The sequence below is a fragment of the Psammomys obesus genome, unplaced genomic scaffold (assembly GCF_907164565.1).
Source record: "Psammomys obesus unplaced genomic scaffold, mPsaObe1.curated_primary_1811, whole genome shotgun sequence".
Classification (NCBI taxonomy): Eukaryota; Metazoa; Chordata; class Mammalia; order Rodentia; family Muridae; genus Psammomys; species Psammomys obesus.
The window spans coordinates 27,140,095-27,154,743 of NW_026590062.1; the positions used below are offsets into that span (position 1 = coordinate 27,140,095).

Below are 14,649 nucleotides of genomic sequence, written 5' to 3' on the forward strand. Positions count from 1 at the left end.
CAGACTAGCTAGAGAGATGGCTCACTGGTTAAGAGCACTGGCTGCTCCTCCAGAGGACCCAGGTTCAATTCCCTGCACACACTTGGCAGCTCACAACTCTCTCTCGTTCCAGTTCTACATGGGATCTGACATCTTCACACAGACATACATGCAGGCAAAACACTAATGCGCATGAAATAAAAATAAGTAAAAAAGTTGTTGCTGAGTAATACATTCCTATGTTACAGTAAGTATGAGATTTACCTGCAGAGTTTCCAAAGATTGAATTACTGAGCCCTACTCTGGGGCTTGTGATTCAGTAGCACAGGGTGAGGCTGCTAAAACTTTTTCCTTTTGTTTCCAATTTGTTCATTTGTTCCTTTCTTCCTCCTTTTCAGTGCTAGGGACTGAACCCAGGGCTCTTGCATGCATGGCAAATGCTCGCCCACTGGGCTACATCCCTAGACCAACAACCTGCATTTCCCCGAAGTCCGTGGGGGCTCTGAGACCATCCTTTGCCATCCACTGCTACAGAAGCAATGTGGTGATTGCTGTAGTTGTGGCTGGCGTCAGCCAGAGAAAGCTTGATCTAATGGAGAGAAGGCAGGTCAAGGCCTCATTAACCAGGGAGATTGTGTCTGTGACTGGCAGGACATTGGAGAATAGAAGTTACAGTGTAGTGAGGTCATTATTTGTCATGAACTTGACCCTTGTACGGGAACATGCATATGGCCCATGTGAGTTATGGTATGGCTTTTTCGTTACCAGTTCTAACCTGTCACCTTTGCCTGGGCTTCTGGCTGCTTTGTTGAGCTAAATATGAAGATTTACTTTAATTTGGAAGAGAATTTGAAGCCACTATACCGAGTACCCAGTACATCATTCATTTCCTCACATAGATGAAGCAGCCAGGCATTTAGTTCTTTGAAGTTCAGGAAGAGTTAAGTCATGTGTCTACTCAACTCAGCCCGTGACACCTTCGCTTTCTCTGTCCAGGTATGTCATCACCAATCCCCCCTACGAGTTTGAGCTCGTACCGACAGACCTGATCTTCTGCCTGATGCAGTTTGACCACAACGCTGGCCAATCCCGAGCCAGCCTGTCTCATTCCTCCCACTCCTCACAGTCCTCCAGTAAGAAGAGCTCCTCCGTCCACTCCATCCCGTCCACAGCAAATCGACCCAACCGGCCCAAGTCGAGGGAGTCCCGCGACAAACAGAAGTACGTTCAGGAAGAGCGGCTTTGATATGTGTATCCGCCGGCACCGTGTGTGAAATTGTATCTGCTACTCATTTCCCCCGTTGGTATTCCAACAGAGTAACTTTCCTGTTCCCTAGAGCCCCCTCTTTTTTCTTTTCTTTTCTTTTTTTTTATTTTTACACATTTGCATATGTATGATAGTGTGCATGTGGTTGTCATTTTTATTTCACCACCATAAAACCCTTGAGCACAGCAGCAAATAAGCAGACGGACCAAAAAGTTATTTATGATTCTAGGGGGACTGTAACCCAAAAGCATCCTCCAGACGTAAATAGCTCACTGCAGGGATGAGTTCACAGGTTAGAAGGGAGCACCTGGGGTCAGGGTCAGTCAGGCACAGCAGATTTATTCTGATTCATCCGGATCATCAGAATGCTTTGGGTTTTGATTTTTTTGATTTTTGTTATTTCTTTTCTCTCTGTTTTTATACACACACAGAATAAGTTAGCATATGATCATTTAAAACCAGCAACCAAAAGTAATGAAAATGCATTGATTATTTACACTCTGGGCTGAAGTTTCACAAAACATTTGAAAAGCTTTCAAAGTGTGCACAAAAGATGATTAAGTTTCCACTTGTGAGAGAGCATCAGAGATTTTTTTTTTTTACTTATTCACCGAAGCCTTTTTGTCTCAGAGCCAGCTTCTTTCAGAAGTTCAAGGTAATGTTTCTAATTTTAACACAGAAGAAAAAAAGAAAACAGGTTTCCACTTCTAGATGTATCAAATCTTAATCATTTCATTTACCCGAAAAGAGGTTTAGTTGCATATTAAATTGTTATTCTGTTTCTTATGCTGCCATAGGGATAGCTAGTTGTTTTGTTTTGTTTTGTTTTTTTTTTTTCTTTCCCTTTTGACATTTGGGATGAAAAGCCATATGTATCATAAATATCAGATGTAAGTCATTAAGAACTGTCTTCCTGGGACTTTTACATCCTTTAAAAGGTGAATCTCTTACCTTATGTACAGAATAAATAATGCTTAGAAAAGAGCAAGTATTTTTCCATGCATTCTCAAGGGACCTTTTTACTCCCCTTTGTTTGACTAACGAGAGCCCCAATTTCAGATAGAATTCAGGCTGGGGCTTTGGTGGAGCAAGAGGGAGACAGACCCAGTGGCAGATAATGTTTTTTTTTTTTGTTGTTGTTGTTTGTTTGTTTGTTTGTTTTTTTGTAGGAGCTGACGTGCTAGGTAAATCAGGATGTAGGAGGATGGAGCCAAAGTTGACTCAACAAAGACAAAAGCTAGCAACCACAGTTAAATTGCTGGCACAGCTATATGTTGCTTTGTCCCAAAGCAAAAGGCTGGCAGGAAAAGTTTAGCATAGCAACCTCTTTAACATACAGCCAATTCACATAGGTAGGCAAGTGACAGGAGAGAGAGAGAGAAGGAGAGAGAGAGAGAGAGAGAGAGAGAGAGAGAGAGAGAGAGCTTCTCCTTGCCATTTTCAAGATGGGAATTAGGTGGCAGCAACAGTGAGCCAAACACATTTCAGTAATTATTTTTTTTTCTTTTGTTGCTTTCTTTCTTTCTTTTTTAAACTGCTAGTCAACAAGAGAGGGAAGGTAGACAGATACCTTTTCCCCAATATGCAATTATCATTATTTTATGCATGCAAATTATGTTTTAGGAACATAGGAGTTCTGAAGAATTGGCCAACTTTACCATAACCAAATTCTGGTATGGGTAGATTAGCCTTGTGCTCATATGAAACTATTTGAGACATTTACTGAGGAATCTGTTGATAAACTAGGGGGTAGGAAGGAGGGGGAGAAGTCTGTCACAGCTTTAGCATCTCTTTCTTAAAGGTGTTTTTATGGTGAATGATTTGGGTTTAGATTTTGGATCCCCTGTCCCCTCCGGCATGATGGTTTTGGAGATTTGCTTGCTGTGTGATTGACAAGCACTTTTACTGACAGAAATGGTGAGACTCTGTCCAAACCTCCACCTCCCCCCATACCAAAGGCAGGGGCAGTGCAGTACTCCATCCAGCAATGGGTGGGGAGTCATTGTATACATGTAAATTCAAAAGTCTTGTGAGTGGAAGTATTTTTTTTCAAATTATTTTTGTCCGTATGTATTTTGATTTACATATGACATATAACTATCTCTTTATATATAACTATATATATATAACTATATATATAACTATATATACATATACCCTAGTTTTGGATCGTGAGAGATCTTCATACATTCTTTGCAAAGGAGGTTATGAAGTTATGCCCTCAGAACATTTATAACTATAAGAATGTGCCAGTTAAAGTGCTCAACAGGAAATATGACAGTTTAAAAGCATTGTAAAACTCACATAGCTTACTTCTCTCTCTAAAGTGCGACAAGGATGACTAGAATGGGCCAAGGTATGACAATTAATGGTTCTGCATGACCTAGCCACTGCTGGGGGTTTTCTTCTATAACGTTGTCCTTGTGAAACTTTTGTGGAATTAAAAAAAAAGGAGTTACAAATTTTATTCTGTTATTGTTTATTTTTATTTAAATTGTTCTGTTTGTGGTTCTATTTATTTTGTTTTGCTTCTCCACCCTTCCCTTCCCCTCCTCCTCTTCTTTTCTCCCTTCCTTCTTCTTTTTCTTCCTCCACTTTCTCAATTGCTCAGCGCAATGAGGCTGTGCTGCTGCTATGGCTAGACCCCTTAGAGTATGTCTTGGTGTTCTTGGGTTTGGGGGTTGGGTAATCTGGGGGTAACTTCTCTACATCTGGCTTGCCTTCAACTCTGCACGTGGCCTCCCTGCCCACCTTGGTACCTTGTCCCAAGTCCAAAAGCATTTTCCCATTGAGAAACCCAGCTTCCTCCACTTCCCCCATCACCACTGCCCAAACCCAGTCCCCACTGGTCTGTTCACATCTCTGTGTTGATCTTGGCAAGACCTACCAAATCAAGCAATGATGCCAGTTGATAAATGTTTCTGTAAAATATTCACAGCTATTCCATTTGGCAAATGTGCTTTTCTGTTAATAGTTGACCCTCCTTTCATCTTCAATAGGAGGGTTATTAATGGCAAATGCATTGGTCTATTTTTCTGTGTACTCAGTATGAACGAAAGTCAAAGCTGTTGAGCTGTGTGAATCAACTTGAGAGCGCATGGCCAGTTATGAAGGGACTGATGATTCAGTCTAGACAATACTTATATGTCTCCTGCCACCTGCCTTTCAGATGTTTGTTAAATTCCAACCACAAATGGGGCAGACAGAAGTAAATTCAAAGTGTCTTTTTAATGGAATTGGTTATTGGCCCCAGTAAACAAGACTGGAATTGACTGGAATGGGAACAGACTGTGACCTGAGATGAAATTTCAGAGTTTTCCCTGGTCTTTGGGCACGTAATCCCCACTGGGTAATTGCACATCATTGAGAGGTGACTACTGATATATTTGATGGTGGCAAAGGTATCATGACTTCTCTTGTACCAGCTGAAACTTCTGTATTATACTTTTCTTAATAGAGCGAAGACTCTCCTCCACCATTTTTCATTTGACTCCAAACTCCCTCTTTTAGGAGAACAGAAGCTCCCTTAGGAAGGAGGCATATGAGTTCTTCATATGTTTTCTCTCCCCTACTTTCCCCTCCAAACTAGAAACAAACAAGAAATAGTAGAAAGTGAGAGAACACTGTGAAGAGAAAAAAATACACACATTTAATAAGAATCACAGCTCAGGAATCAGTGATATTTGCAATTCTGAAAAAGAAGCAGTTTGTGAGCCATTCGGTCTGACTTACTCAGGCTTAGGAAAGGGTTGACAGATGAAGTGAGTTGGTAAAGCAGGAGGAAAAGCTTTGCACCAGCTGTCTTATAACTGGAAGTGTCAACATTCCTAAAAGCTGCTACGGGGGTCCTTCTCAAATCCAGTTCAAATGAACCCTTGCACTTTCCAGTTTCCATATTATGGAGATGTTTCAAATTCCATTATGAAATTAAGCCTTCATAATTCCGGATGTTAAAGTAGGTATACACAATATGTATTTGAAATCATTTTTACATTTTAAAACTATTTTATAATTTATCTCCATTCCCTTGGTTTATTCTTGGAAAACTGGAAATTAATGCCTGAGGTATTGATATAGCTTATTTTCTGGTGTCAGGCTCTTGGAGCCAGATTCTGCTTCCAAGCCAGGGGACAAGCCTTGCGAGACTAGTGACTAGAGAGACTGACTATGCCTGTTGGCAGCATTATCGAGATCCTAGGTGACCAGGGGAACCTTTGACTGACTGTGTTTCAGCATAGGGAATGCCTTAAAGGTGTCTATATCCCAATAGAAACAATTATAGCAACTTTCCAGGTTCCTATAGCAACAGGCTCCTTGATGAACAAGAAAGTACAGAAACTTCAGGGAGAGGAAGATAAGACAGGGTACGAATCAATTTCTCCACCAGCTTCCGCCAGACAATCCCTGCTTTGTGATAATACGATAAGGAAGTAGCTGTGGATACCTGCCACTAAGCTGGTTAAGTATACTCCATAAGGAGACTTAGCATGGAAGTGAGCAAGAGAAATTCCTGCTGCCTAAGGGGAAAGTCTCCTCAGGGTTTGGCTGGATGTAAGGATGCAGAAACGGACAGTCATCGTGGTACACTATAGAGAAGTGAGATCAAAGGAAACTTGTCTGAGTCTGGTAGAAACTATGCTTATGTCTATGTAATGGCTGTGTTCTGCTTAGACAGAAGAGGAAGAGGTGGGATGCATAGTTTTGCCTGGGAGGCATCAGGGTTTTGTGACCACAGGAAGCATACCATAGAAATATAATTCAGGAAACAACATGGAGTTGCCCTTGAAGGCTGGAGGTCTTTGTAGCCACTGCTGTCTCAGTGTCCTCTCTATCCAAATGGGATCTTTTCAATCCATGCCTTTGCTCTCGAAGCCTCAGTGTGTGGTGCTACAGAGAAGCCAGCTCTCCCAAGTGCCTTTACTGTGTTATCAGTTTCCCTTTTAGCAGTCTTCTCTGGGGAGTAGTCATGTGGAAAGTTGAAAGCCCACAGCACTGACAACCCAGAGTCAGCAAAAGCTCTGTGTTCACAGTGTAGCTGTTTCTCCCTCTGCTTGTGGAGCTTTGGGTAACTCAGCCCTCTTTTACCATAATAGTTATTTCCTCAGGGAAAGTCTAAACCCTTTCTCTAAACCCTGTCATTTCCTTATACTAGCAATGGAAGACTCAGGTGGTTCTCCAAGGGGCAGGACATCCCACTGGTGAAAACTGACTTCAGAAACAAAGACCCACTGTGTCCTAGTCCTGAACTCCACAGCATAACATCATATTATCCCTTCTTCTCATTCACTTTCCAGATGAAGACTACCTACAAGTTCCCCCAATGCCATCTCTATTGCCACAATCTACATTCTTCAGGCCAGCCCTCAGGCCTTATACACCCTAGGCCTCTGCCTCTGGCTTCTCCATTGAAGAACCTCATCTGTAAACATAACATTCAGGAGGTACAACCCATGCCTGCATCATACTCACAGCAGTGCTAACCGTAAAGCTAATGCCTAGGCAATCATTACAGCCAGTCTACTCAGCAAGTACAGATGTAAACACATTTAACTCTCATGTGACAGATGCTGAATGTGTAGTGAGTCACTGATACCTGTTCTGTTGACATGGCCAAAATGATTAGGAATGGTTTTTTTTTTTTTCCAGCCCTAATCTATAAAAGATGAATGACCATACGATATATTCCACAAACTTTTCGGGACAGAGAGTGCGAGAGAAGCAGGTTCACTCGACTCTGACCCACAAGCTGGTGCCACTTCACTGGCCTCCTCCACATTGTCCATAGTGAACACAGCGGCTTAGTTGGTCTGTAACCATGATGCTCTCCATAGTGCAGCCGTCACGTTATCTCCAGTTATTTCTCAGCTTTGCTTTGTTATAGCAGTCTGCTTACCACATGTAGCAACATGTCACTCTCTCCCTAACGCTAACTGCCTTATGAAAAAAGTTCCTGACAGGTCACACAGTATCCTCAGAATGCGGGTTCTGTGAATATATCACCCACAGGAAGTTTAGGAACAAACACAGATATGATTTAGGTTTTGTTTTGTTTGTTTGTTTGGTCTGGTGCCAAGAAGTCCCCCACAGATCACAGAACTTTTCCTCTCAGGTGTGAAAGAAGGCCACATCAAACACTGAGATAAGTTATGCATTAGAGTGTGGTTCCATTAGCCACTTCCATACTTATTTGAATTCCTGCTTTGAATCCTCTTTCTAGTGCCCAGTTTTGTAGTGGCCCCTTGGCACAGCTTTGTCTTTAAATGGCAAGATTCTGCATGCCAAGTTGTCACCTGAGGGGCATTCAATGGAAGCTGAGTGGCTTCTGGCCATTAAAATGTACACATCCGACCCTCCACCTCCACCCCTTACTCTGATGCCTTTTTCCACAAACATTGTAGACAATGTCCAGAACATCACTAGTTTGATTTCCTCAACATCTTACTTGACCACGCCTCCCACATCATAGGCATTTAGAGCTCAGGAGACACTGGAATTAAACAGCATCTTCTCAGGAACAGTGAGAACCACATTTCAACCCTGCAATCCTTGCTTGAAGCTGCAGTCTCAAACCACAGGGGCAAGACTGCCTATACTTTCTTTTTTGGCAAGAAATTTAAAGAGAAAGAAGCTTAAATACGGCCAATAATGCTGTCTCTTTTAGAGACAGCTGGAGGAAATTGATATCCTCTCCTTGGTGAAAGGTCAAATTGCCCCCTTTGAATTGAACTGTAAATACTAAATTCTCAACAATTATTCTCTGCAGCAGTTGTAAAATTTTCAGCAAATTGTAGCTGTTTGGTCTTTCACGCAAAACACATCCTCCTTTCCATCAGCAAGACTTACTCTGCCTACCTGGCACACACAACCTAGCGCTAAATCCCTTCAGCAAAATAATTCAGCGTAACTGTGCAGCCAGTGCCAAGGGCAGCTTGGGCAAAGAGCAGGAACACCAGGCTCCTCTCTCAGTGCCGTCTCTGCACATAAGCTGTTTGAGAAAGTCGTAGTTGGGAATTGTTTCAGAGACCTGGCAATGCTTTTAAAGCCTGATAACCATCACACTTTACTCTTCTCTGAAAGGTTAGTTTAATCGTAGATCACAAAAAATTGGTTTCCACAAATGCATAATGGTTCATCTATGTCACACTTGAACTAAATGGTTTTTTAAATGGAGCTGAAATTATTTTGATGTGTACACAGTCCCAGATTTCTATACAACCTTTTTTAACCAGCCCATCAGGAGTCTTGCCTCTAAAGCCTCATTAATAATTCAGATGTGCTGATGACTTTAAAAGATCTATGGAATTGAAGCTTAGGGAAAGGAAAAAAAAAAAAAAAACCTCTGCTTGACAAAAAGATAAATGAATGTAGAAAGAAGCTGTAGGAGGCTGGCAAGCTGTAGATCATCTCAGAACAGATTGTAACTTTATCATTCTGTCAGGGGGAATAATTTAAAGCACTTAATCAGTTAGTTTCACTGTGAGGATGTAACATTATGAATTCCTATCGTCCAATCTGTTCAAATCAAAGTGAACTTAATTATAATAGGTGAGCGAGCCAGAGCAGGACGGATCATAGGGAGAATGAGGTACAGAGAGGAAGCAAGTGTCCTGAGGGCTAAATGGAACTCCTGAACCTTTCTTAGGCTTTTCCCTAGCCCCAGAGGTAGCCACACTGAGGAGCCAAGAAACAGGAAGTGGTTGTAATATAGAACAAGAAGGAAAAAGCAAAGTGATCATGAGCTAATTACAGATGCTTCATTTGTGAGCCAACACACACACAGAGACAGACACACACACGTGCATCCGAGAGAGAGAGAGAGAGAGAGAGAGAGAGAACACGAGAGCCAGCTAGGCAATCATTTTAATGGGTAGTTCTACAACCAGACACAAGGCAGATGTAAATTGCTCCATACTCAATAAAAACGGAAGCCAGAGGGACCATTGTCTTTAGAGTAGTGAATGTGTTTGAAAGCTGTCTTTCTTCCCCTCTCCTTTCCCGAAGCCACTGTAATGAAGCCTACAGTCCCCTGAGCTAGAAGTTCTACTTCCCAGTTGTTTCCTATCTGTACACATGGGTAATTTTTCAGTGGAGTTCAGTCCTAGAAAGGGGCATAGATTAGAGTTGAACCTTGTGAATAGCACAGCCCAGCCAAGAGGCTGCCCTCTGCAATGACCCCAAAGGCCCCAACTCAGCATTCTCTCTCAGCCATTTGTGTATTTAGGGTGGAAAGGAAAATGGCAAGCTTCCATGAGCTCTCTGCTTGCAGCTTGCATTGTTATAGTCAGCTGAGATCCTGCCTCCTGGAACTCTTTCCATGACTCCATACCCACAGAGTTCTCTTTCTTTATATAAAAGCCACATCAAAACTCTGTTTCAGAACAGTTTCCTGTTCTTATTATCACTCTCATTGGCCAGCAAATCCTGTGGGATTCCTTTAAGATGCTGCCTCCCCGAAACCATGAAAAGGATGAAGACAGGACAGAAGTGGTACAGTTGACATCTGCCTTTGAGTCTACTTGTAACAAAGTCGAGAAAAGGCTGGGAAGAGGTGAAACTGCAAAAAGATTCTGGACAGCTTGTTCTGCGGTCTGGATGGTGTTCATCTACTCCAACCTCGTCCCTGAGGGTGGTCTACTCCTAGTGCCTTCCAGGAGCACATTCATTTTGCTCTTCCCTTGCTACAGGAAAGAGAGGCATGGTTCAGGTTCCGGGGGCTTCTATACACTGCACTGTCTTAGCAATTACTCACTGTCGGCTTCTATTGATTACCTTTATGCATTTTCAATGAACTTTCCAGAAGCTCAGCCTAGGACTAATTAAGCTTCTCGTTTCTCCTTCTTGTTCTCTATCCATTTTGCCCTTTAGCAGAAAAGAAATGGTTTACAGATGAGCCGGATAATGCCTATCCGAGAAACATTCAAATCAAGCCCATGAGCACCCACACGGTTAACCAGATCAACCAATATAAGTCCACAAGCAGCCTGATCCCTCCAATCAGAGAAGTTGAAGATGAATGTTGACTCCCAGGAGACCAGAACTATTTTTTTAAAGCCTGACAAACTTCATAAATGGTGACGTGACTTTTCTTCCTCTTACATGCTGAATCACTGGTGGAAACACTAGAATAAGCAAGGATTGCAAGAAAAATAAAGTTAGACAGATCTTTCTCTTTGCCTTGAATATTGCTTCCATGTATTTTGGAAAAGAAAATGATTTCATTTATAAATGAACATACTAAATAGTCATGTATAGCTTCTAGCATTTTAAATTATTTTTATTTATTAGAAAGAAAATATATTTTTCTTTTTTTTTTTTTCATTGCCAGATATCTTCCCATATATCACAGCAATGCAAAATCAAAATGAGTAAGTGGCCAGATTCCTGAATGCACATTTCTTTTCTTTCTCTTTTTCTTGGAGGAGAATGATGGTCACCACCCCAATTTGTAACTAAGGGAAATGGATTACTAAAAATCAGATTTGAGATGGACAAAAATGTACACACATATTTTAGAAATCTAAAAAAAAACAAAAACAAAAAACAAAAGAACAGAAATGAATATTTACCTCTTCCCTCGATTGGCGTGTGTTTTGCTCTGCATTGTCACCAGCTCTTAACAAATCAAACTTATTAATCTCCACAGTTGAAAGTCCAATCTTTGTAGTTTCAGTTTTCCTCCAGCATCTCTTATCCTTTGTTTATATATTTAGAGGAAAGAGCTCCTTGCAACTTTTCTGCAGCTGCCAGATCAGGTTTCAGCAGCCAGCTCAAGATATGGGGGAGGGTTATAGGCACACCTAGAATGTGAGAGTTGTGAACCAGAGGCACCCAAGAGCAGGCCTTCTTACAGTGGGGCCTCTTCCATGCTGTTTTGCTCCTCATTTCATACTTCTAAGTCACCCAAGCAAGTTCTGTGGGAGGATCTGTTGAGTTTTTTTCCCCACTCAGAGCTTTTAGCCTGAAAGTCTGTGAACATGAATGAATAGTTTTACATAACAATAGGATCTAAGAAGAACTCATGCTTATCAGGAACTGTTTGTTTAGAAGTCAGACAATGTCTACTGTCAAGGAAATGACTTTTGCTCAAATTTTCATTTGCTGGCTTTCCTTGGTTGAGTAGGTGGGACTAAACATTCAAACTTACTAAAATACTTTCTAAAAACAATAACAACCAAAAGGAAAGTAAGTCATGCTCTTAACATAGACTGTTAGAAAAAGGCCTTTGAAAATTACCAGCAGTGAAATAAATGTATCAGCCACTTCAATCTGTGGTCAAAAGATTTTTCTAGTCTTCAGATTCAATTGTGATGTCTCAGCTCTGCTGTCCCATGCATGCCCAGTGTATAGTCACCTCAGCAACTGTTTCATTCCAATGACTCAGAAAGTCTTTCAACTTCACAGTGATCAACCTTTGATATGATCATCAGGGTCTCTGGAGAAGCATGGGTGTGACTGTGATTTTTTTTTTTCTTTAAAAATGTAAAATGTGGACACTTTTCCAAACTAACCAAAATAGCCCCTGAACTCCTGTGACATCTCTTCCATTAACTTTTTAGGCCATGACTCTGTGGTACCTAGCTATGATAGTACAAATCAGATCAGAGCAAAGCAATGCGATCACCATGAAAACATATGTCCATTAAGGACCCCACTTACCAGTAGGCAAAGCTGAGCTTCCACCTCCGTCTGCTCCCTGCAGAGCCACTGTAGTAGTGCTTCCACCTTGTAGGCATTGTCCTGCAGTGACTTGTCGGACTGTGGTTACTCTGTTGTCACGTTTTGTAGAATTAGTTCTATAAAAGTATTGTGAATAATGTGTGTCCGATTGGATCGTTAACACAAAAATATTTATAATCAATCACTAGTCTACTCAGGCTAAAATGGACGTCAGCAGTCTATATTCAGGCTTATAAGCATTTCTTGGTTTCCAACAGAACTCAAATGTGCTGGTGGGGAGAATTCACTGCCAGGATATTGACAGCATTCCTGAAAGCTAAGACTTCCTTGAGCATCATGATTTTGCATTGGGGTTACCTAAGTACATTCATGTCAATCCACGCTCTTATTTCCTTCTGAACCAGAGTAGGCTCTTCCTCACACTCATCCTCACTAACCATGTCTGAATTTGTCTTAGTTCTTCAGTCTCCTATGGCAACCAATGTTGTTTCCCTAAATAATCTTCCATTGGAAGAATAGTGTTCTCAGCACTCCACTCCATGCAAGGCAGGAAAGCAGAGGCATAATTTTCCACTACACCTAGAGATTGAAATCTAAGTCTGCTTCTTAACCACAATGGCTACAATGATAGTTTCTATAGTAAGGGGCTCCCTCAGTTCACCAAGCAGCTTTCTACACCCAACATAGTAGAAATCCATTTCCTTCTAAGATAGAGAGAGCAATATATGAGGAACAAATCAAGCATGATTCGAAGGTGGTATGGAAAATGACCATATGGTGGCACCATTTGCAAAAATGCACAGCATATCAGGCAAAGCAGAAATAACATTTGTTAATATAACTGGAGGGCTCAAGACAACACCCAAAGTTTCCAGTTTGTTTTCATTTGTTGAGTTCTGAATCCTGTGTAGGGTAAAACATCATATTTCCAAGTCTTCCCAACCACATTCTCCTTAGGCCAGTGGTGGTCCTCTCTGGAATACTCCACATCAGAAGGCGCTGACCTCCAGTCCTTGGTTGGGGTCCAGAATTGCTATCTTGGCAAACTAATGATGCTTGGGTGCTTTGGAAATCAGATCATTTGAAAAACAGAAACTACCTGTGTATGAGTACATCATCATCATTCCCATCACCATTTTTCTCACGGAGGCAATGTGCTTCCATCTAAGCAACTATATTTGGAAATATCCTTCCCTGCTATAACCAACTGAAGACATTCACTTCAGGTGTTTTATGTTTAAAAAGAGATCGTGACTAAGTCACCTGGAAGAACAGCCATCCTTCTACAAGTTATATTTTGTTTTTGTTGTTGTTGTTTTTAAGTGTTGATAGACTTTAGTCAATGAATTAGATGGTTTGGGTTGAGTTGGAAGTAGAGAAAGAGAAAATGCATAAAATTAGGACTCTTGTGGATGGAAAACAAAAAGTGTTGAACTGTGCCTGATTTTAAGGTTCAAAGGCACTCTTACACAATTGGCTACTAACTATGAACATGTTCTTTAAATCCCTCAAGTCTTAATGACTTAAACATGAGGCTGGCTTGTTGAGATGGCTCAGGTCCCTGTCAGACTGACAAAGGCAGTGGCTGCCTTGCCTCAGCCAAGCCCTTGGAGACAATCTTTTTCAGAGCTGTATGTTCTGTCCATGTCACCCATGTAGCATTTCTGAGCTGAACAGAGTATCCACTCTCTGCTCTGGACATAGAACTGTCAAGTTCATTCCTATGCTTTTCAGCTTGGAAGGTCTTATAGTCAAGATGCAAAGGTTTCCATTCAGATTCACTCCCATTACTGATGAGCCAGTTTTGTTCATTCTGGTCTCTCTTTAAAAACTTACGCCCCACCTTCTCTGTCTCTTGGTGCAGTACAGCTTTGGATAGTCTCTTCATCTCTAGAGCACAATTCCAATAGTGCATAGAGAGAATCTGGACACCCCTACTCTCCTGTTGTTATTCCCATTAATGTCCTCCAATGTACAGTCTCCCTTACTTCTCATTTCATTTTAAGTTTCTTTGGTTTGCTTTCATTAACACAATGTGTTTTGCTGCTTACATACATTAGTGTAATTTTGATCTATCATTTTCATCATCAAGAAGAACCTTGTTGAAAGAAGGATAAAAAGAGGCAAAAAAAGTATAAAGAAAAGTATTAGATAAGTGACTTGGAGTCATCTTGACTATGAAGAGATCACACAAATTCACTCAACACTGAGTGGCAGCCCAAGATCTGCCTGTTTTTTGCTTTTTGTTTTTTGTTTTTTCTTTTTTTTAATTCATATTTTGTGATTTTTGAAATGGTGGTAAAGTAGTGGATACAATGGCCCTTATTACTTAAGGATTTATCCATCATTTTTAAAACTTAAAGAGACTAAAATATTACTTTCAACTCTATTAGATTTTCTTTCTGCCTCTGCTGTTTACCCCATGTTCTTAATGATTGTTTTTCCATTATAATTATGGTTTCTCACTTAAATCTCATGATCACTTGATGAAATGAGGAATCCTTTGGACTTATTTTGGTTATTAAGCCAAGTTTATCTTAACTGGTTGTTGTCCATGCATGGCCAGCTATTTATCCAAGATTATCGCTAAAATAAGGGGATGTAGAGGACATTTTAATTTCATTTTTTAATACCTATGGTGAGAGTGATTAAAAAAAAAAAACTAGGAAAGGGACCCATGTGGAGAAAGGCCCTTAGTTCTACAAGAGTTAGGATCTCCCTGCTAT

The 14,649-nt window shown here is 41.0% G+C and overlaps 1 protein-coding gene across 5 annotated transcripts in view; it reads left to right on the forward strand.

Annotated features, from left to right (window-relative positions):
* Kcnma1 (potassium calcium-activated channel subfamily M alpha 1) overlaps positions 1–10,435 on the forward strand; it is a 680,238-nt gene extending 669,803 nt beyond the window's left edge. For 2 of the 5 annotated variants that reach the window (XM_055605732.1, XM_055605734.1), the window contains 3 exons: positions 976–1,200; positions 3,574–3,602; positions 10,115–10,435. In XM_055605732.1, coding sequence (XP_055461707.1) covers positions 976–1,200; positions 3,574–3,602; positions 10,115–10,266 — 406 coding nt within the window. In that variant the 3' untranslated portion in view covers positions 10,267–10,435. Of the gene's footprint in view, positions 1–975; positions 1,201–3,573; positions 3,603–10,111 lie in introns of all 5 variants that reach the window. The other 3 variants (XM_055605733.1, XM_055605730.1, XM_055605731.1) reach the window with 2 other exon arrangements.
* The last annotated feature ends 4,214 nt before the right edge of the window (positions 10,436–14,649 follow it).